The following is a 22,201-nucleotide window of genomic DNA, read 5'->3' as shown; positions in this document are numbered from 1 at the left end:
ACTAACGTGGCCGTCGCTACACAGTACATTCTGTGTAAGAAACCCAACCCTTTACGCGTGCAACGAGCAATCGTGCTGCACTGGCTGAGAGCAGCAGAGCTCAGCAGAATTACTGAGCGAGCTCTGGAAGATGGGACCAGACCTTCTCCAGCATTGCGAGCCTTGTAGTACCACCTTGTAGTGCTTTTCAGAGCTCCTTACTTTGCAGTCTGGACGCGGAAAAGGACAAGGGTTAGATGCCGGGGTGGCTTCCTCGTTGCCCGTCGCCGAGGTGATGTCCGAGCTCAGCGGCTGCTCATTGCCAGCTCCCAGACGCCGACGGCCGCCCCAGCGGCTCCCGCCGGACTACGGCTCCCAGCAGCCCCCGCGCTGCTGTGGCGAGCACGCGGCGCTGGGGCGGGAAGCAGCGGCGGGCGGGTGGGGGTCGCGGCGCTTGCGTGGCCCGGCTTAAGCAGGGCGGCTCGGCTCCTTGTGGGTGTCCCTGCTCTGTGCGGTGCGGCTGGGCCGTCTCCCGGCCCCCGCCGTGGCCGCTTCCCGCTGCAGATGCTATGCTAAGGCCGGAGGTCTCCGCATCTTACCAAGAGGTACAGACAGGCAGCGATAGGGGAGGCCGGGGCAGAGCTAGTGAGTGGCGGGCCTCAGCTCGCCAGGAGGGGCTGGAGCAGGTCGCCGGGCGGCGATGCCCGACGCGGGGTATGCTAAGCGTTTATGCTCAAGGCTGTGTCCGTGAGCTGGGCTGGGCTCCGGTCTCTGGCTCTGGGCTCGGCAGGGCGGGTGCGTCGCTGCTGGGGACGGGGAGCCCTGGCGAGGCGGTTGGGCTGCGCGCGGGGTGCTCCGCGGCGTCACCTGCCCCTTGTGGCCCGGCCGCAGCTGTGGGAGCGCGGCCAGACCGGGTGGGTCTGACCGTGTGGACGCGTTCCTTCACCTGCCTGCTGCTGCCCGAGCCCTCCTTCCTAGCGTCCTCTTTCGCCAGAAAGAAGTGGGTGTTCTGGGCGCTCTGATTTGCGGGATTTGCCCTTCAGCGTGGTTGAAATAATCGGCGTCAGATGGAGTGTATGAGCTAGGCACAGCTGGCGAGCGGGCTCTGTAGCTGCGGCTTTCCTAACAAGGGGACGGTCTGTCGGGCGTGAGAAGGGATTCTGGTACCCGAGCTCTCGGATATGAAACTGAAGGCCGCGTTATCAGGCTGCCAAGAGTGTCTAGTTTGCATATCAATGTACAGGCTCCAGCGACCGGAATTTTCTGCTCCTTCCTATCTCTCCACAAGCCATTTGTGCCAAGTTCAGCAGCAGTATAGCTTGCACCCTGGCACTTGTGTTTGTATCTTGCAGTCGAAAGGAATGCAGATGTTTGCCTTCCTTTGTACCTGATGGGCAGTTTGGGGCTCCGTTTTAATGCTTTCTGGTTTAGTTTAATACTGTGTAGAGGGTCAACTTCTGAGTTTGATTGTGGTGACTGTTTTGGGGTGGTTTTTTTGTGGTGTTGTGGGTTTTTTTCTGCTGGGCTAGAAGGCATTGAAAGGTGGTGAATCAGTGGACCAGCAAAAGGCCTGTAGGGACAAGTTCTGCTTATATTTAAGAGTGGTTTATCCAGTAGGAAGTTTTTATCCTGTGATTATCAAAATGAAATTAACTCATATGAGATCTTTTATGTAGAGGAAGTACTTGTGAGAGTTAATGAAGTTTCACTGATGCCTGAAGTGTGGGCTGGGCTATACATGTCATGTTTCTGCCTTGTATATCACACACTGCTGACACTACTGTCTACATCTGGGACTGTCCCAAACTCTGTTTTGTAAGTCTAGATGGTGTGAAGTGCAGCAGCTGCACTTCCTTCCCTCCTCTGGCACCTGGGGCAATCTGTGATGCTCCCACCCCTAGCAGGTGTGCTCAGATATCGGGAGTTGCTTTTTCTGAGCTTCTTTTTGTCCAGTGATTTTCTGCGTGCAGCGCTGAAAAGGAGCAGCTGGATCACAGGCAGTCTCCTGCAGTTGTTTCTCGCTCAGCTCTGTGTGCTGAGCCCAGAGGAATGCTGAACAAAGGTCTGTTTTGTGCCCTTCATGCTCTTGATGGCCTATCCTATCTCTGCATTGTATTGCGTGCTTAACTGCCCGGCAAGTTTATGTTCGTTCTTGGCTAGCACCATTGTTCATGTCTTTATACAAAATAAGATGTAGGAAGAGCTGGCCTAGGAGGGTGAAAACTATCGGCATACATCAAGTTCACTCTTGTCAATCCTGAAGAAACTAGAACTGGCTTCAAGAAAGATATTGAGGTGCTGGAGCGGGTCCAGAGAAGAGTAACAAGACTGGTGAGGGGGCTGGAGGGAAAGTTGTGCGAGACTTAGAGGGAACCTTATTGCTCTCTACAACTACCTGAAAGGAAGTTGTAGTCAGGTGTGGGTCAGGCTCTTCTCCCAGACATCTAGTGATAGGACAGGAGGACATGGTCTGAAGCTGCACCAGGGGAGGTTAAGTTTGGATATGATGAAGCACTTCCTCATGCAAAGGGTGATTAGGCACTGGGAGGGAATGTGAGGTGGAAGCACCATCCCTGGAGGTCTTTAAGAAGAGATTGGATGTGGTGCTTGGTGGCGTGGTTTACCTGATGTTGTGGTGTTAGGTCATAGGCTGGACTTGATGATCTCAGAGGTCTTTTCCAGCCTCAGTGATTCTGTGATTGTGGCTGTCATTCAGTAATGCCGTGCTGATTTCCCAATCGATAGGAGACTGTAGCTCAGTATGTCTGTGGGTGGTTGGGTTTGTAGGTCTGTGCTGTTGTGCTTTGTAGAGCCAGTGTGCTGTACACTCAGAACATGGAGGCTGAGCCATGAGCAATTCTTCGTAGCTTTAGCAGCTTCACCTGTTGTCAAATCAGGTGCTGAGGATTTGCAGTAAAATTAGTGGGTTTAGAAGGTTTTAATGCATCAGCTCAACTTACTGCACCTGAGGCAATATTAGCTCTCCCACTTCTGATTACCAGGTCCTTCACAGGTTTTATGTGTAGAAAACTTATGAAACTGTCAGTCTTGTTAGAGATAAGGAAAAGCAGAGGCACATTAAGGGTTTTTTGTTTCATTTCTAAGGAGTGCTAAAATGTTACATTTCCTTAGTTTTTCCTCTCTTCTGTGTGTTGAAGGTCCTCTTGAGAGAGTAAGAGGTGTTGCATACTGTGTCTTTGTTTAAGCTTGTGTTGGGATGTCCTTGCTGTCAGGAGCAAACCTTGCTTACTCTCTCCATAACCTCAGTCACTGAGGTGCCTATACATGGGGAACCATGGTTGAACCAGAGGCGTGTGAGAGTCACCTGGGAAACTTCAGTGATTTTATAACTATTTTTGGATCAGATGTAGCCTTTTTTTTTATCAGCTCCAGAGTAAGGAATTTGCACAGGTGCAATCTGAACTATCTTCTTAGCTGATTTAGCTTAACATGTACAAGAGTTTCAGTAAATACTGTTCTTGTGTCAGTAGAGCTTAATTTGGGTCAGGCAAACTAATAGAACTGGTGTGTTCATATAATCTTCAGTTGTGGCCCTGGTAAGCCTCCTGCAAATGAGCTGAGTTTAGCCTGTTAATTACCTGTTTGCTTCATGCCTCACACTGTGGAAAATCATGCTTTATTTATGTGGAAGGCATTTAAAAACAACTGGGTAACTGCTTTTAACTTGCTTTGCACAGTGGAATGGAATACAGAAATACAGGAGGAAGTGATGGAGACTGTATGTCAGACTTTGAAGATGTGAAATAATGGACTCTTTCCTAATAAGTGCAAATGATGATCTATTAATGGTGTAATTGTTATTTCAATACTGAACTAGAGTGAAATAAAAGCACTTCCTTATGGATACATGCACATTACTGTTGGGTAAGCTGGGGATGCAAAGTGCAGTAGCATTCACTATGGCTGCTGCATTAACTGTGCCCCTGTTTTCCCTGAAATAGGAACAAAGCTATTGTGGCTGGCACTACTAATAAGACAAGGAGCAATGGTTGCAAACTTAAACATAGAAGGTTTCACCTCAACATGAGGAGAAACTTCTTTACAGAGGGTGACAGAGCCCTGAAACAGGCTGCCTAGAGAGAATCATAGAATCAACCAGGTTGGAAGAGACCTCCAAGATCATCCAGTACAACCTATCACCCAGCCCTAGCCAGTCAACTAGACCATGGCACTAAGTGCCTCATCCAGGCTTTTCTTGAACACCTGCAGGCATGGTGACTCCACCAGCCCCCTGGGCAGCCCATTCCAATGCAAATCACACTCTCTGGCAACAACTTCCTCCTAACATCCAACCTAGACCTCCCCTGGCACAACTTGAGACTGTGTCCCCTTGCTCTGTTGCTGGTTGCCTGGCAGAAGAGACCAACCCCCACCTTGCTACCACCTCCCTTCAGGTAGTTGTAGACAGCAATGAGGTCACTCTTCAGCCTCCTCTTCTGCAGGCTGCACACTCCCTGCTCCCTCAGCCTCTCCTCACAGGGCTGTGCTCAAGGCCCCTCACCATCTTTGTCACCCTTCTCTGGTCATGTTCCAGTATCTCAACCACTCTCTTGGTTGTGGAGTCTCCTTCTCTGGAGGCACTCCAAACCCACCAGATGCATTCCTGTGTGGACTACCCTAGGTGATCCTGCTTTGGTAGGGCAGTTGGACTCAATCTCTGGAAGTCCCTTCCAACCTCTAAAGTTCTGTGATTCTGTGAAAGGTAGTCTTAGGTAATTGATACTGTGTTTAGCTTGGACAGTTACTGTGCCGCATATGATGTGCTGCAAACTTATGTTCCAGTTTGCCTTGCTGTAATTTGTATGCCAGTCATACACCTACTACACATAAAATTTGGAAAACCTACAGGGGATGCTTGTGTATATATAAAGTCTAAGACTTTACAGTCTCCCGTGATGCTTACCTGATGAGACAAGCTCCTGACTTTGGGCCTAAGCTGCCAAAACACTCTGGTCAGAGCACTATACAGCAAAACAAAAAAACCCATCTGGTGTCTGTTGCTTCTTTTAGAACCAGTGGAAGACTAATATGTACAATGAGTGCAAATGACTACCAGAAATGGGCAGATGTTTGATTGTTGTCTTCTAGTGACCCACCAACCTATGTGTCTGAGACTGCGTTTGAGGAACTTGCCCTAATGCCTTTCCAAGTGGAACTCCCTCTTTTTGCACCTCTTTATTAAGAAGTGCTAATGCTCAGTTTGGTGGTATGTGCTGTGGTTTGTTTATGCCTAAACATGCATTCTTGAGTGAAGGAATTAAGTTCCTGCTTATTTCTGAGGGCATTGTCCTAATTGGGGGTTTAAGGTGAGCTGAAGCTACCAGGGAAATAATTACTTTGATCTTGAAATAAAAGGTGGTGTTGCTGTTGCAGCAGTAGGATAGAAGTGGGTTAAATTTAATGTGCTCTCTTTTTCTTTTTGCAGTGTGCAAGTCATTTTTTAGATGTAGGTCTACATTGATGTGGTTGTTGTCCTGTGAACAAGTGGAAGAGGTGTTGGGTGCTCTTGGACTGGAGGCATGTTATTGTGTGTTTGAACAGTTGAAGCCCCTTTTATTTGTACCATTCCAGCAATTACAAGTTGAAAGCATATTTGGAAATTGAACCACTGTTTTAACTACACAGCTGAGTGAAGATGTGGAGCGAGCATCTGAAAACCCAACAGAAGAGAGAGGAGGAGAGATGGAAGTCCATGAAGATACCAACTCTGTTATTTTACCAGGTAAGAACTATGGACCCAGAAATTAATGATGTTAAGTACCTGATAAGATACTTCTGTGTGTGGATGTGGGTGTTTGAAGTATTTTTAATTGCAATTCTGAAAGCAAACAAAACACTAAATTACTTAGTTTGGGGAGTACCTACTGATGGGAAGCCAAGGAGCATTTCAGTGAATTGAGATGAGAACATTTCTTTGTCATGAACCCTGCTAAATCAATGAAGATTCAACAGATCTAGTTCTGGCTGGCTCAATATATTCTCTTCCTTTGTGTTGTGTCTTTCCTGAGTTGCAGTGTCTGTAATGGCAGTGGATTATAAGCAAAGTCTGTACCAGATGTACATGAGCAGGATGCAATATTGAACATATGTGCTTTTAAACAGATTGTAGTTAGTTCAGACCTGCTTTTGGAGGGTGCAGGGCAGTGTTAGCTGGGGTTCTTGCAGCTCAGGTTAGGCATTAAGGTAATCCAAGATGAAATGAGCACTAAATGCTCTGCAGCCGTTCAAACCACGCTTGTTTTGGTAGTGCAGTGTCCTAATTTCCTTGGCTGCCATCTCCTGGCACATAACTTGGGAACAGGTGTGTAACCATGGACTTGTGTAAGAGGTTGTGTTCAACAGGATTTACTAATAGACTAGTGTTTGCTGTGGTAAGGAACAAATGGCAAACCATGCTATTAGACTTGAAGCGCAGAGTGTGACGTGGCCTGGGAGGATCTGACCAGACAGAAAAGCCAGTGTAAAGTGTGCCTGCTTATCTCCTTTCCTACACTGGATTTGAATGCTCCTTTTGTGTCTTGAGCTATATGCTGCTCACAATCAAAACATGATGCATAAGTCACCTACCTGAGCACACAAACTTTTTCCTTACAAATATTGCCCAAAAAACTGGTGAATGCAAAGAGTGTGGCTGTGTACAAGTTAGATTTAGTTAGTGTAAAGACCTTCAGAGAATAATCTTTGAAGACAAGGAGATTATGGGAGAGTTGGGTTGGTCTTTCTCTGGCTGTAATTGGAAGAATCCTCTTTATGAAACTTTACATAGTACACACAGTGACTTAGAAACAAGAGTCCAAAAATGAGAGGGGAACCTAGTGACTCCTGCCAGGGTGGAGATGCAATGCACATAGCTGGTTTAGAGCATCAGAAGATTAAATCTCTCTGCTGCTGCATATGCTGAGTGGGAATGAGAGGGGGGAAAGGAGTTGTTTTTTTCCTGGAGGAAAGAATGACTGTCAGCAAACTTTTTTGCTTTGAACTTTGTTTCTGAGTTGTCCTCCTTGAAAATAAGCCTAGTTTCCTGCCTTCTGTGTCCTTAAGCAGAGTGCCAAGTTCAACATGTGAGTGAGAGGCACAATCTTTGGATGATTAGACCTTATGCTTGAAAAAAAAATCTGACTGATCATCAGTACCAGCAGGAGTTGTGGATTTTTAGGCTTCAGACTTAGCCTGATTTAAGTTTCTTTTCAAGTGATTGATCATTAAATGCACACTACCTAAATTCAGTCCAAATATCTGTATTTTAAGTCCTAATCCATATTCTGTTTGGTTCCAGATAGTGAACTGGGTACCACTGCCCCTTCTTTGCGTTTCAGCAAGACTTGCCTAAAGAATGTTTTTTCAGTAATTCTCCTGTTTATTTATCTGCTGCTTATGGCTGTAGCTGTGTTCCTTGTCTACCAAACCATCAGTGACTTCAGGGAGAAACTTAACCACCCAGTGATGTCTGTCTCTTACAAGGAAGTGTCCTTGTATGATGCACCGGGTAAGAGTGGTAACAAACAAAACTGGTTAAATCGTTGTTCACATTTGTCTTCAATTGCTTTAAAGCTTTCATGTTGGTTCTTTGGGGCTGAGATGAATATAATGCTTTGACCCAGGCCTTTCACTTCCTGTTTTTTAATCTATGTTGTGTTGACTTTGCACAGAAGTGTTAATGCTGTGTGAGAGATTTGGGGAGCTTTCGTGCCAGTAATATGAATGAATCATAGAATCAGCCAGCTTGGAAGAGACCTCCAAGATCATCCGGTCCAACCTGTCACCCAGCCCTGTCCAATCAACCAGACCATGGCACTAAGTGCCTTATCCAGTCTTTTTTTTTAACACCTCCAGAGACAGCAACTCCACCACCTCCCTGGGCAGCCCATTCCAATGGCAAGTCCCTCTCTGTGACAGTAGCCATTATGTTATGCCGTAGTTGTTAGGCAAGAAGTGTTTCCAGACCATAGAATAAGTTTCCTTTTAGGAAAGGAAGATAATTCCATATGGGAATGTTTCCCAAAGGGTATCATTCAAACAGGGTACCGTATAGAATGTACATCAGACTCTCAGCACTGCACTGGACAGTAAGATAGTATTGACAGTAAAGGTGGTGAATTTCTCAAACCAACTACAAAATAAGCACACTGCTACTTTCTACTTGGGTTATGCTTTGTTTACAACTTGCTGTTACCTCAGCAGGCAATGAAAATGTGATGTGACTGCAGGGAATAATGTTGGCATAAAAATGCTGTGTCGCATCAGAAAACTGTGTTGCAGTTTGCTGGAGGAATTATGCTGCAGAAACATTTATGAATAGTAGGTTCTCTAATTATTTTTTTGTTAATTATCCAGTAACCATTCATAAATAGAGCTGTGGCAGCAAATGCACCTCAATCATAAATCAGTTTCCCACTTAACACTTCAAACAAGTACTATTTTTACCACATTTTAGAAATGACCACTCCAGTAATTGTGGCTGAAAGGTGTTTCAAACTGTATGTATACTCCTGTTGTTGCTCTTCTATATGATTTGTTAGGCTCTGCTTTATAAGTAGGTCCTTATGTAGGACCATATGGATCTTTTTTGCATGTGAGCTTTTCATACAGCAACAGTAAAATACCATTTAAAGAACCAGACCAATGCACATATAAAAGTATTGTCAGAAATCTGTCAGATTAGACAACCTAAACCAATCCACTTCACTGTGCTATTGCAGTGATGAGATGGCAAGCTGCAAGTGTGGAGCACTGAAGACAAGGATAAAGCATTTTTACTTTGATCCGTGCTGACTGCTTTGGTGTTTCATGTTTTGGTGGACAGGTCATCTCAGTTGTGAAAGTTAATCATATCTAATAAATCACAGATTTTTATTTTGGTAGTTGGTCTAGATTATTTTCAAGCAAGCTTGTTTCCAGTAATGTGGCTTAATAAGATTTTGGGATTTGGGCCTTTTATTTTGATAGCCTTCTACAGCTGAGGTTCTTGTGCATGTTATGGGTCTGAAGTGGTAGGTTTATGGTATATATGAATTTCCATACAGGTGAAGTATTAGCAACCATTAGTACTTGCTTGATGATTTTGATTTGGACTGGGTGATCTTGGAGGTCTCTTCCAACCTGGTTGATTCTATGATTCTGTGATTTTTGTCATTACATGGTATTCAATGAACAGCAAACGCTCCATATTTTGGAGATCATCGTTTCACTTTTATTGGTCATCCTGTGATCTTTGAACCATTGTGCATAGTACATACATTACTTCCAATTAAAATTTGACAAGTTAAATGATATCTGAGAACTTGTACACACCAAAGCACTCTGTCCCATTTGACTTCTGTAGCCTCCTAACTTACTTGACGTCTACATTTCATTTGGGTGAGAGGAACTGATGTATTGGCTGCTGGATTGTGAGAAGACTAGAGAAAGTTATTTTCTGTGAACCTTGAATTGTAGCAAAATATAATTCCTGACTTTTTTCAGTTGCATTGTAGGGGTTTTGTCCTTGTCAGGACAAGATGGCACTCTTTGCCCTGCTCCAAAAAACTGCTGAAGCATGTGGTTTAATTTGATTGTTTTGCTGGATCTTGAGGATCGCTCAGTATTCTCTGGGATTAAATGACAAAATCTATGTGCTTGGGAAAGAAATTGGCTCTCTTCAATGTTTTGTCTCCCAAAACAGGTATTGCCTTTTACCCAGGCAAGGCTCAGCTCCTTAGCTGCAAGCATCATTACTATGACCACATTCCACCTCTGATAAATCCGGGTCAGCCAGGAGATATTGAGTGCACCACTCAGAGAATCAACTACACAGATCCTTTTACAAATCAAACTATGGTAATAACAATAATAGCACAAAGCTTATTGAGTAAGCATAATGATATTTGAAAGTAAAAATATTTAATAAGTGCTGCAAAAAACTCCTGACTTCTATCTTTTCCCAAGCCATGTCTCTGTTCTCAGAAATGTAAGAGAGCTCAGTCTGTCTGTATATATGTTCTGGAAGATCAGCTGTCGTGTGGGTGTGTGCAGAAGGAAAACCTGAACCAGACACATTTTCAACAATTAAATTCTCACTTCATTCTGCTCTTAAATCAACTGGCAGGCATATTCCTTGGCACAGTAAATCTAGCTTTGATTGAAAGCAGTAGCAGTTAATAGAACAGGATAACTTATCTTTTTTGTATGTTTGCTGGGAATTTCATACTGGTTTTGTCACGCTTGCAAAAGTCTTAACTGGGTACAATGAAGTGCCAGTGTCTTAAGCTGCCCTTAATAATGCAAAGACTCTAGCTTCTCTGTAAATAAATCTTCAAAGAACAAAGCATTAAATGTGATCACCAGTACCTAAAATGATTGCTTTGATTGTTCTTAAAGAAACTTAACTGAGAGTAAACAAACTTTCTAGGTACTCATTTGCTGAGCTTTTTTTCCTCTTCATGTTTTGCCTTTTGGCTAGCCAGCATTGCTTTCTGGGAAGCAGCTCCTTAGTATATTTGGAAGTAATATTTTGAGTGCAAAGTTAATGTACGTTCTGCTACTAGCATGCTCTTTCTGTGTGCTTTAACAACACCCATTTTTTGCTGTATGGTAGCTTCATTTAGAAGCTTTCTGTTTCAATAGATTATGGTCTTGCAGCAGAGCAGAGAGGACTCTGTAGAGTTTGAATTGTCTGAGTCCTTTTGCAGGCAGCAGCTTGCTGTGTGATCCAAGGCCTGTGCTGCTGAAGTTGTATTATGCCTGCTAACTTTTTTTTCTGTGGCTTTTTGTTGTTTTTTTGTTGGTTTTTTTAATTTGGTTGGTTTTCTTTCAGCAGCTCACTTGAGGTGCTGGGCACTGTTCCTCTTTCTCAAGGATGTTCTCTTTGTCACACTTCATGTTAACTTGTATATTAAGTGCTGAAAGTTCCTTGATTTTATTGCTCAAGACAGTTTTGATTATCCTGCAGAATGCAGGTTGCAGGACCTTGACTGGCAGTTCCACATGAACCCAGAAGACTGTGGTAGAACTAAAGCAGTCTCAGTAAAATGCTAAATTTTGATGTTAAGTCTTAACTTCTAAACTAAAAGGAGGGATAGAGTTTGCATTCTTGTTAGATGCTGTAATAGATGTAAACTTAATAGTGGCCAAGAAAATCTTGGTGTACAGTAGATTTTTAGAGAGTATTGGTGACAGATGGCAAATTGATAAACAGCAAATGAGGATTCCTTAGCTGCTCTCACTGCCTCTCTGTTTGCTTGCAGAAGTATGCTTTGGTTGTTCAAGGCCCTCGAGATGTGAAGAAAAAGGAACTAGTATTTCTGCAGTTCCATTTAAATGGGACAGACCAAGATTTTAGTGCCATTGACTACCTTCTGTTTTCTTCTTTCCAAGAATTCATCAACAGGTATGTAAAGGGATGAGTCTGTGAATGTGTTGAACTTGCTACAACAATAAAAGTGAAATCAGGAGGTTTTAGAGAAGAACTCATACTGGCTTTTATGTTCTTTTTTTTTTTTTCTTGAAGTGTGTTATATTGATGCTCTTTCATGTGATTCTGCTGAAAGGTTAACTATATTTCATTGTACTACTACCTTCATGTAAATTTCTACAGGCTCATGTAATGTCATAGATGGGGATTTCAAAATTGCTTTTTATTGATTCAACCTTGGTGCCACTGGACCATTCAGCCACCTTCTGACTTTAACAGAAAGGAAATTAATCCTGTCTTGAACTTTCTCAAAAGCCTCATTCTTTTTCCCAGCTTGTGAGAGAAAATTCAATGCATATTTGTTTAATTTTTAATTTAAATTCAAGTTCTGATCTTCTTCCTGTCATCCAAATTACAAGCTAGATGAGATATTAGTCACAGGTGGCTCAGGGGTCATCTCATTGCTGCCTACAACTACCTGAAGGGAGGCTGTAGCCAGGTGGGGGTTGGTCTCTTCTCCCAGGCAACGAGCAACAGAACAAGAGGACAGTCTCAAGTTGTGCCAGGGGAAGTACAGGCTGGATGTTAGGAGGAAGTTGCTGCCAGAGAGAGTGATTTGCGTTGGAATGGGCTGCCCAGGAGGTGGTGGAGGCACCGTCCCTGGAGGTGTTCAAGAAAAGCCTGGCTGGGGCACTTATTGCCATGGTCTAGTTGACTGGATAGCGATGGATGATAATTTGGACTGGCACACACTGCTGGGTCATATTCAGCTACTATCTACCAGCACCCCCAGGTCCCTTTCTGCCTGGCTGCTCTCCAGCCACTCTGTCCCCAGCCTGTAGTGCTGCTTGGGGTTGTTGTGGCCAAAGTGTAGAACCCTGCACTTAGTCTTGTTCAATCTCATCCCATTGGCCTCTGCCTACCCATCCAATCTGGCAAGGTCTCCCTGCAGGGCTCTCCTACCCTCTGACAGATCTGCACCTGCTCCTAGCTTGGTGTCATCTGCAAACTTACTGATGCTGGACTCAATCCCCTGGTCCAAATCATCAGTAAAGATATTGGACAAGACCGGGCCCAACACTGATTCCTGGAAACACAGAGCAGAGGACAGGGTTGTGGAGCATCTAGTTCCTGGCTCTTTGCAGGATGAGCCAGTTTACCCAGATGCAGCTTGGTCCATATGTGCTCAAGTCTTGGAAGCAGCATTTGTGTGCTTATTGCATCAATTTGCAGATAAGCTGTTTTACAGAGCTCTTTCTTCCCGAGGTAAAACATTTATGTCCTACTTAAATAGGCAGTATTTCTGCAAGCAAGCTGCAAGCATTCTTGCTGCTGTCCCAAACACTTGTGCCACATATTGTGCAAAGGCAAAAGTCCTAGTTTTAGCGCTGTGGTTCTTCCAGTGAAGGTGAATCAGTTAGAATCATCTTATGTCGCCTGGGAGAAACCTGGATTGCAACCTCCTGCTTCTAGGTTTGCCAGGTCAAACTTGCACAATCAGTCCCAGAAGAGATGAGCAAATGTTGCTTTATTCATAGAGAAGTTGCCTTGTCTCAGTGTTGGAAGGTGCCAAAATTAAAGCTGTGAGAGTGAAGGTTGAGCCTGTTTGAAGTGAAGTGAAAAGGTGGGAAATGGTGGTATCTGTTTGGGGCTGCATCTTCTGTGCCTGTTTGCAGGAGACGGTTAAAATAGAAATTAAAATGGGCTTTGGACTAATCTGGAGAATGGTAAAATTGACAAAGGCATGTAGGCCTTAAACTTAGCAGTAAATTATCTGCATGGCTAGGTAAAATCCAGTGAGGGAACTGACTGTGCACAGGAGGCCAGTACTGTCTCTTCTGTAGCATCCTCCAAAGATTGCATGGCTTTTTTTGGCTCAGTACTGTGGATCGCTGTCTTGGCATCCAGGGCACAAACTGGACAAGCTCAGGGCAGATTGAAAGTTTGTTTTCTCCTGAGTATGAAAAGCACATGCATATATGGAATGTACTTGTACTGTCCAGTTTCCAGCAGAAGAGGAAACAGAATGTTTTTTTCTGGTTCATCAGCAGATGCTAAATTTAGTTGATGGGAAATCTGGACTCAAGATACTGTAGACACTGTTGTGTGTCCTTCCATGCAGCCTCCACAAACTTCAACTAGTGGTTCCAGTTAGCTACTTTTCCTGGCCAAGTATATCACTTAGTGGTTATGAAAGCATATTAGTAGCACTATGCCCAGCAGTTCACCTTGAGTGTTAGCAAAGATGCTGAGATGTATGCTAAAACTCCTGAGATACCATAGCCTTACATTTTTTTTTGCTATGGCTGCAATCAGTTTAGATTGGGCTGATGCAGAAGACTGTGACTTAAGATGAGGGAATAACCTACACATGTATTTTGCAATCTACCCTCCCCCCCTTGAAACTGGTGAGAGACCTGCTGTATCTATAATAGTTTCTCTGTAGACAGCATAATGTACAGCTGTACATGGTAATCTTTGGAACTCTATCCTGAAAGGGATTTTTTGAGGCTTAGCCAGTGGTGAGGATTCAAGTGAGGTCCAGTTGCCTCTGTCAGGGGTTTTATTCTCTGCAGCTTTTCTGTTGACATTGAATTGACAAACCACATGAAACTGGCACTGCTTGCTGGTTTTGTGCTGGCCTTCACAGAACGCTGCTGGTGTGTGTGCTGTTTCTGGCCAATGAGTTGAATGGTTACTGCCACGGACTTCAGCTTCTTCTTTCTTTTTCCTTTTAGACAGTGGCTGCTGCTGTCTGTAGCACATTAATTAAAGGGAAGGAAATAATGAAACTCTTGTAAATTACAAAAAAAGTGTAGCTAAAAATACCAGTTCCTTTCCTGAGCTGTCATTAGTGTAATATGTGGGTTTAAAAAGAAACTGCTCTGAACATACCACTGACAAAACTGCTGTTAGTGTACTATCTTAAATCACTCCGTTGTGGAAAGTGATGGATACCAATCTGAACAGATCAGTGATTACTTAAGGGTCTAAACAGAGCTCCACTTTTACATCTTTGGTCTAGATTGCTGTGTGCCTAACATAGCCATAGGATCTAATAAAGAGTCAGATGGTGTGGTACCAAAAGTCTTGATCCTGCTAAGAGCCCTAGTCTAGATAAAAGCTAAAGCAATAAACATAAACTGGTTTTGACCCATCTGTCATTTTGGCTCTTACCATTGTGTTGGAATCAGCTGGTGGGATGTCATGAGCTCCCTCTGGCTCTTAGGGGTTGGTCCATAGAGATTTGCCATAGAGAGATCCACTGCAGTTCCACAGCCCAGTCCAGAAATAAATTAGCAACTCCCACAACTGGGACAAACTCTGTCTCTTGTGGTCTGATGTTGATCAGCTGTGCTAGGGCATTGGGATCCCTTGTTAAGAGATTGAACTGTTGATGGTTACCAGAGAGCATTGCCTAAGAGAAGATCAGGGTTTTGTAGTTCACCTCTTGCACTTTTTTCTCTCCTGGGATATAGGATTTTTTGATAATCTTAAGATACCATTAATGTCTTGGGAGAGCCTGGTGCAGAGTATTCCGGGAACCTTACCATGGGCAATGTAATAGAACAACATACCAAACTAACATGTCCAACCAATTCCCCCTTAGAAAAGTGCAGCTTTTGCAGGTTGTCTGTCTTTGGGGGCAAAGAGGGAATTAAAAGAAACTTCTTGGAGAGTGGATCTTCAGGGTAAAATCCCTTTCCTGTCTTGTCTTCACTTAGTTGTGTGTGTTTTTTGAGCTGCATTATTTGTCCACTGCTATCATTAATGTAAAGCTTGTGCCCTTGTGCTCTGCTGTGCCCAACCCTACCCTCCTTTTTTCTTCCCTGACTCTGTGGCAGTGGTCTGGATTATGGGCACATGCAAGGAGATGTCTTCTCAGATCACTTCTCCACAGTTTCTCCTAAATTGTTATTAATCTTCCTTTATCAAGCCTACAATTAGTGTCGAAGACAAAGTATACTGTTGCTGTCTGCTTACCATGTAGTTGTGGCTGCAGCGTTCCGCTCAGTGTCATAACCTCCTGCCTCAATTTTCCATGTTGGTTGGAAAGCTTTTCTAGGATGCTGTATGTAGTCAGGCATTGGGCATGTGACTGATAGGCAGAGTGCTAATTACGTGTGTTCCTCTGAGTGGCAAGGCACTGTGCTCTTCTGTACTGCCCTGTCAGCTGTTACTGAAGGGGAAGAACCATTGTCAGATTAGGTCTCCCTGTGCCATTGGCTTGTATGGTGAGGAGCAGACAGGCTGTGGCCTTTGTCCCTACACTTTGCCCATATCTTCCTTGTGGAGGTTGGGAAGGTGTACTGCCATTCTGCTGGGATCACTAAACAAGCACCTAATGCTATGAATAGATAAAGGCACTCCTAACTTGCTAAAACACTCTTGGAACTGTCATTGGTCATGCTGGGTAGCTGAGCAGGTTAGTTTTCCTTTCTGGAAAGATTTCTTCTCTCTGTTTTCCTAATGTCCAGTCTAAACCTACCCAGCTGCAGCTTGAGGCCATTCCCTCTTCTTTTATCACTAATTACCTGTGAGAAGAGACCAGCAAAAACCTCTCCACAAAGCCCTTTCAGGTAGCTGTAGACAGCAATGAAGTCTCGCCTCAGCCTCATGTTCTTCAAACTAACCATCCCTAGCTCCTTCAGTTACTCTTCATAGGATTTATCCTCCAGGCCTTTCACCAGCTTCATTGCCCTCCTCTGCACTCGCTCCAGCACCTCGATCTCTCTCTTGTATTTTGCTGCCCAAAACTGAATGCAATACTCGAGGTGTGGCTTCGCCAATGCCAAGCACAAGGGCACAATCACTCCTGCAGCACAAGGAGTACTGGAAACCTCTGGTCATGGTATTAACAGACAAAGCAGTTCCCCTCTTCTGGGACTACAAATACCTGTGGTAGCATTTCCAAAATAACAGGAATAGGCTGAATGTACATTTCAAAGCATTTAAAGTAAGTCTGTATTGCAACCAGTTTATTTGCATCCCAGAAACTGGGTGAAGCAGGCTGCCCTGCCTCAATGCTGTTCCTTCCATCTCTTGCTTCCTAGCATTGTGGGGAGTAGTTTCCAGGGTTCTTGGCTCTGCTCCTCTCTGTCCCAGAGATGACAGATGAGCAGAAGAAATCTCTCCTGTAAGGCAGAACAGTCCCAAGGGCAGGCAGAATACCAGGGCAGTCTTCAGCACTTAAGAAGACATGAGTACAAGTGCTACCATTAATCAAAACCTCACTGTGCACAGTGGTTTAAATGCACTGAATTTTAGCGGTTGAAACATAAAAGGAACTGTGAACATATTTTGCAGTGCTTGTGGGTCTGATGTGTGGTGCTTAGATAATGCTCTGAGTGTGGTCAGTAATGGCATTTTCCCTTTAGTCCAGAAAAAGCAGAATTCATGAAGGACTGTGAAAGTTCATATTCCAGCTGGAAGTTCTCTGGAGGTTTTCGAACCTGGGTGAAGATGTCCTTGGTGAAAACAAAAGAAGAAGATGGTAGTGAGACCGTTGAATTCAAACAAGAGGTAAAAAAAACACAAACAAACCACCAGCAATGAAAAAAAGTACTTGGGAAGAGGGTTTTGGGGGACCTCTGAGTTTATTTTAAACTAGTTACTGCCACGGTTTTAGTGACCGCCAACAGAATCGGTTCTTGGGATGAATAGCAGTGTGAGTTAGGCGAAGAGTAAGTAGGGTGGTTGTGCAAGTGAAATGTCAGGAGCTTGGGTTTGTTTATGCTCCTTGTGCTGTGCAGTTTTGGATAGTTACTTGCACTCTTTCTTAATACAGAGAGATTTAGTAAAAGCATTAATGTCTGTTGGTATGGCCTTGTGAGACATCTGAAGAAAACACCTCCTGAGAAGGTTGGAAAAGCCAGCCCTGGAATGTGTTATAAGTGACAGCTGTAGGTAAGGGTCCAAAGGGAGCACCACAGAGTATTAACAGAGCTCCCTTTAGTTCAGGCTGGGGAACAATTGCCAAAGCAGTTGCAGAAATAGTAGCTAGTATTGGAAAGAAGTCTGGTGTAGGTTACCACAAGGGCTGATGTTAAGATGAAGAAGTAAAAATGTAAGCCTTGTATCCTTGGTAGACTTCTCATGCCTGCTTTTTACTTAGGTTTGGAATTTTCAGCTGCTGAGTATCCTTAGAAACATGGAGTAACTCCCTGCATCATTTAAAAGTAGAAAATAGGCAGGTGGGAGATGCACACTTGACTAGAAATTAAATTTGGCTTGCTTTCTTCTCTTTTATGGACTGGAAAATAATTGGGTTTTGAGTTTGTTGTCTTGTTCCCAGTGTTGGTTGAAGTGTCTCATGAGTGGTGAGAAATGAAAATGCAGAGTGTGTTTTTCAGTGACTACACTTTCTCTTAGTCAAATTTTTGTGGCTATCAAAATGAAGCAGAATCTTCAGTTCTCACACCTGTAGTTCTCAGAGTTAGGGCATTGTGTGACACAGCCTTAACAGAGCTGTGACTGTGAGGTGGGTACCCTTACTGCTCCACTGGAGGAGGACAGGAGCTAAATTTCAGAGTCCTCCAAGTCCCAAACCAAAGCCTTAGTTTGGAGGAAAGAATCTATCAGTCAGCTGTTGCTGCATAAGTGCTAACAGCAGTTGTCTGTCTGTCCTTCATCACCTACAGCTCTGTGTCACTTGCAGTTGGGTGCTTACCAAGTGCAGGGTTTTTTAAAGTCCTTTGTGTGCCCAAGTCTCTCACATGTCAACGTGGGAACAAAAGACTGACTTGCACTCGTAAAAAGCTGGTCTTTTTGTGAGCATTATCATCTTTTTAGCCCAGCAATTATGGGCACTGATCGTCTGGGTAGGTGAACACTGTGTGGGTTGTTATTTTATTGTTTTGTGGCTTGGTTTGCTCTTTGTTTTTTTTAATGAAACCTAAGAAATAGAATCAGTGCAGATGTGAATTTTGGGTTTCAATAGAAGCTGAAGTAGCTCAAACATAAATAGCACTTGCTTTATTTGACAGTACATCTGCTCAGATGGCATAAGGGAAGTCCATTGGCCTTTCAGATCTAAAACGGGAAGGTGGCATAGCAGAAAGATGGATACAAATGTTAGGTCAGACAGTAGAGTCTGTTGGTCTGCTGACTAGCCCAGGTAGTCATGACTTTGTCTTTCCTTCCTTTCTTGTTGCCTTCATTTAGCTTTGTATATGGTTTGTTTACTGGTGTGCAGCTTTCTTGGATGAGCATAGTCAGGGTGATGGTCCATTGCAATCAGTAAACAAGCTGTAGAAATAGAGCAGCAGCTGTGTTTAACCAGAAAACATGGGGCAGTAGAGCCCACATATGCTCTGAATAAACCTACAGCTGCTGCTGCTTCTATATGTTTGCAACCTAAAGTCTGGCTAGGGCAGAGTGTGTGGCTTTGTGAAGAAATCTTGAAGTGCTTGTACAGAAACTAAGTCATGCTAGGTGGAGGGTGAGGTGGAGGTTGTAGTAGGTCATCCCTCTTACAGCAGAAAGGCTTGTAAGAAGGTGAAAATAGCAGACTGATAAGGGACTTCCAGCTCAGCTCTACTCTGCCTGGAACAATAAGTTCCTAACATACAAAGCGGGCAGTTTGATCCAGCAGTCTTGTTCCTGTCATGACCCTGTCAGATTTATTCAGTACAGCCTTAAGCTCATGGAGGAAGAGCAGCAGTACTCCTTTATCCACATACCCAGATGTAAGTATCCCTTTGACAGCTGGAGCAGGGAGAAGTTTGTCCACCCCCTGTTAAGCTGTAACTCATGTGCTTCCCTGTTACCTAAGTAGGCAGTTCTTGAGCAGTTTCCCTCATCCCCTAGCAGCAGGGGAGACAACTGTGATGTTGCTGTCTATGTACGAACCTGGTGTGCTCCTGCTTTGGGCTGGAGCTGTGTGGCAAAACAACCTAATTGTTATTCTGAGGCCTGATTGTGATTCTTAGGACTGGTTTCATGTGGCTGTTAACACTGATCCAAAGCTGTAGCCTGGTGGAATTGTGCTAAAGTGCTCTGCCTGTCTGTAGTTGTTTCAAATGGTAGCCTAGTAAATGAGCCTCCCAGTATTGGGAAGCATGGTTTAATTGTCAACATCTAAGCTTCTTTCCCTCCCAGTTTCATTCTGCACTTGCTGGCATATTCTAGTTGATTCTACACCTGATATTTTGAAAGAAGATTAGAAATTTCTTCCTGGACCATTGTCTAGTTCTCTGGTGAATAAAAACAATTGAGCATTCATTTGTTCATCAGAACTTCCCAAATGATGTATTGCTCAAAGGAGATGAATTTTTATAAATTAAATTGCCCCCCTTGGAAGGGAAAAAAATCTGTAATAGTGTCAAGTCCCTGGCTTCTGATGTGAAAATGGTATTGCAGTGTTTTACTGAGTGAGAAATAGGGAAAGGATGTGAAGAGGAGACGGAGGAAGCTGCTCTTTCTGCATTTTGGGAGCCTGTTGTTCCAGGTTTAGAAGGCTGAATTGGAAGTTGTTACACCAAAGAAAATAACCTGCATTTCTGTCTTTTTCCTTCTCCTCAGACTAGTGTAGTGAACTATATTGACCAGAGAACTAAAGCAAGAAGTGACCAGCTGTTTTTTGTGGTATTCGAATGGAAAGATCCTTTCATCCAGACTGTTCAAGACGTGAGTAACTCACTGGTCCCTTCTGGCATTGTGTTCTGTCTGTACCTGCTTGTGCTGTGCCCTTGGGTTCTAGCAAAGTGTAGCTTCAGGTCAGCTCTGAACTTCATGCTTAAATAATTGTGCTTGAGTTAATGAATTTTATCATAGAATGGTTTAGGTTTGAAGGGACCTCAAGGATCATCCAGTTCCACCCCCCCTGCTATAGACAGGGGCACTTCCCACTAGAATAGGTTGCTCAAGGCCTCATCCAACCTGGCCTTGAACAACTCTAGGGAGGGAGCAGCCACAACCTCCCTGGAAACCTGTGCCAGTGTCTCGCCACTCTCACTGCAAAGAACCCTTTCCTAACATCTAGTCCAAATCTCCCCTCTACCAGTTTAAACCCATTCCCCCTTGTCCTGTCATTACAAGACCTTGTCAATAGCTCCTCCCCAGCCTTCCTCTAGATCCCCTTCAGATACTGGAAGGCCACTATAAGTTCTTCTCGAAGCCTTCTTTTCTCCAGGCTGCAGAGCCCCAACTCTTGTAGCCTGTTCTCATAGCAGAGCTGCTGCAGCCCTCTGAACTTCTTTGTGGCCCTCCTCTGGACTGGCTCCAACAGTTCCATGTCCTTGTTATGGTGGGGTCTCCAGAACTGCACACAGGACTCCAGGTGTCAGATCTGCAGACTCCACAGCAAAGCTGTGTGCTACTTTTGCCTACCTCTGCTTGCTTCATTTGAGATCCCAGAAGTCATCTTTGTGCCTGGAGGGTGCAAGGAGAATTGATTACCATAAGTAAATGCCACTACTCTTGCATCAAACGTAGTTAAAAGTGGAAAAATAAAATGCTTCTTGTAAGTCTGCAGAAAGAGTTACTGCTGTCAAACCCTGGTTTAGTGTTATAATGCTGTCCTGTTAAAGCTTTCCAGTAGAGTTGCTTTTAGGTTGCTTTTAGAGTTGCTTCTTGAAGATCTTTCATGTGACTGCTTGTTTTTGTACATGTTTTTAGATTCAATTTACTCTGCTTATTTTAAGATTAAATAATAATTCAAGTATATCTATAAAGCCTTAAATAATTGTGTTCCAAAATAGTAAACAAATAATGTAGCAGCTACTGCAGTGTGTTTTCTTTTCCATCAGCAAAACCCACAGTGCAAGGAAGATGTGTGGAGATGTCACTCCAGGCCACCTTACGCAGCACAAAGGAATATGCTGCAAAAAACATCATTGTGCAAAATGGAGTTGCCATCAAATAGGTGATTACTGCCCTTGCCCATTCAGCATATATTGTCTTTACTGTCTTTCAGATCATCACAGCAAATCCCTGGAACATGATTGCTCTTCTTTGTGGTATCTTCTTGGCTCTGTTTAAGGCAGCAGACTTTGCTAAGTTAAGCGTGAAGTGGATGATCAAAATCCGAAAGAGGCATCTGAAGAGAAGTCAAGCAATGAACCACATAAACTGAGGTTACTTTTTAACTGTTCATAGAGAGTAACTGGAATAAACTCCCATCAGCAATTAAAGATGCAAACCAGGTATGTTTTCTCCAGGAAAAAAGGACATTAGGAGGAACAGCCTTGTGAACTTCTGGCCTTTGAACTTCAGAAAGCAGCTAACTCTAGGACAGGTCTAACAAACTCATGATTTTCTATTCCAAATTTAACAAGCTTACCTCAGTATTTTGGGGCATTAAGGAAGAAGGAGATGTTCAGAAAATCAGCACCATAGTAGTTGAGTTCCCAAACCATGTGAATGCTGCTTGGCACAGGAGACCTTGTAACTTCTGCATGAGCAGTAACCTGCATCTGCTGCTGTAACACAGTTACTTCCTTCACAGGTTTAGTGGAAGGTAAAGCACTCAAGAGAAGCATCTGGCCTCCCCTCGCCACAGCATGGGTTTGAACAGAATACACTGGAATTCTGTTAGGTGTCTGTTTTGATTTAAAGGATATTGACCTAATATTAAAAAATACTTCTGTTAAGATACTGTGTACATTGTTTGGATATGACAGCAAGTGCTTCCAGCTGGAGCTTTACAGCAAGAGGAGTGAGGTCAAAGTCTGTTCCTGATCAGCCCAACTGAAAGTAAACTCAAGCAACTCAGTACTTAGACTTTCAACTCCATCAGATCAGGTGCCTGTCCCAGGATGTTGCTCTTCCCTCCAGTCTTTGCTAAGGAAGTTAAAGTCTTTCCTCAGTCTG

General features: G+C 43.8%; 1 protein-coding gene across 6 annotated transcripts in view; it reads left to right on the top strand.

Moving 5' to 3' along the window:
• PACC1 (proton activated chloride channel 1) overlaps positions 1 to 21,981 on the top strand; it is a 39,220-nt gene extending 17,239 nt beyond the window's left edge. For 2 of the 6 annotated variants that reach the window (XM_064164474.1, XM_064164473.1), the window contains exons 2-8: positions 5,626 to 5,722; positions 7,277 to 7,486; positions 9,662 to 9,816; positions 11,223 to 11,365; positions 16,768 to 16,912; positions 19,913 to 20,017; positions 21,306 to 21,981. In XM_064164474.1, coding sequence (XP_064020544.1) covers positions 5,683 to 5,722; positions 7,277 to 7,486; positions 9,662 to 9,816; positions 11,223 to 11,365; positions 16,768 to 16,912; positions 19,913 to 20,017; positions 21,306 to 21,464 — 957 coding nt within the window. In that variant the 5' untranslated portion in view covers positions 5,626 to 5,682 and the 3' untranslated portion in view covers positions 21,465 to 21,981. Of the gene's footprint in view, positions 1 to 423; positions 585 to 5,571; positions 5,723 to 7,276; positions 7,487 to 9,661; positions 9,817 to 11,222; positions 11,366 to 16,767; positions 16,913 to 19,912; positions 20,018 to 21,305 lie in introns of those variants that run through there. The other 4 variants (XR_010307056.1, XM_064164472.1, XM_064164476.1 and 1 more) reach the window with 4 other exon arrangements.
• Positions 21,982 to 22,201: the final 220 nt, after the last annotated feature.

The sequence above is a fragment of the Pogoniulus pusillus genome, chromosome 25 (assembly GCF_015220805.1).
Source record: "Pogoniulus pusillus isolate bPogPus1 chromosome 25, bPogPus1.pri, whole genome shotgun sequence".
NCBI lineage: Eukaryota > Metazoa > Chordata > Aves > Piciformes > Lybiidae > Pogoniulus > Pogoniulus pusillus.
The sequence above is the reverse complement of the archived record's forward strand: the minus strand, read 5'-3'. Positions and strand labels throughout refer to the sequence as shown.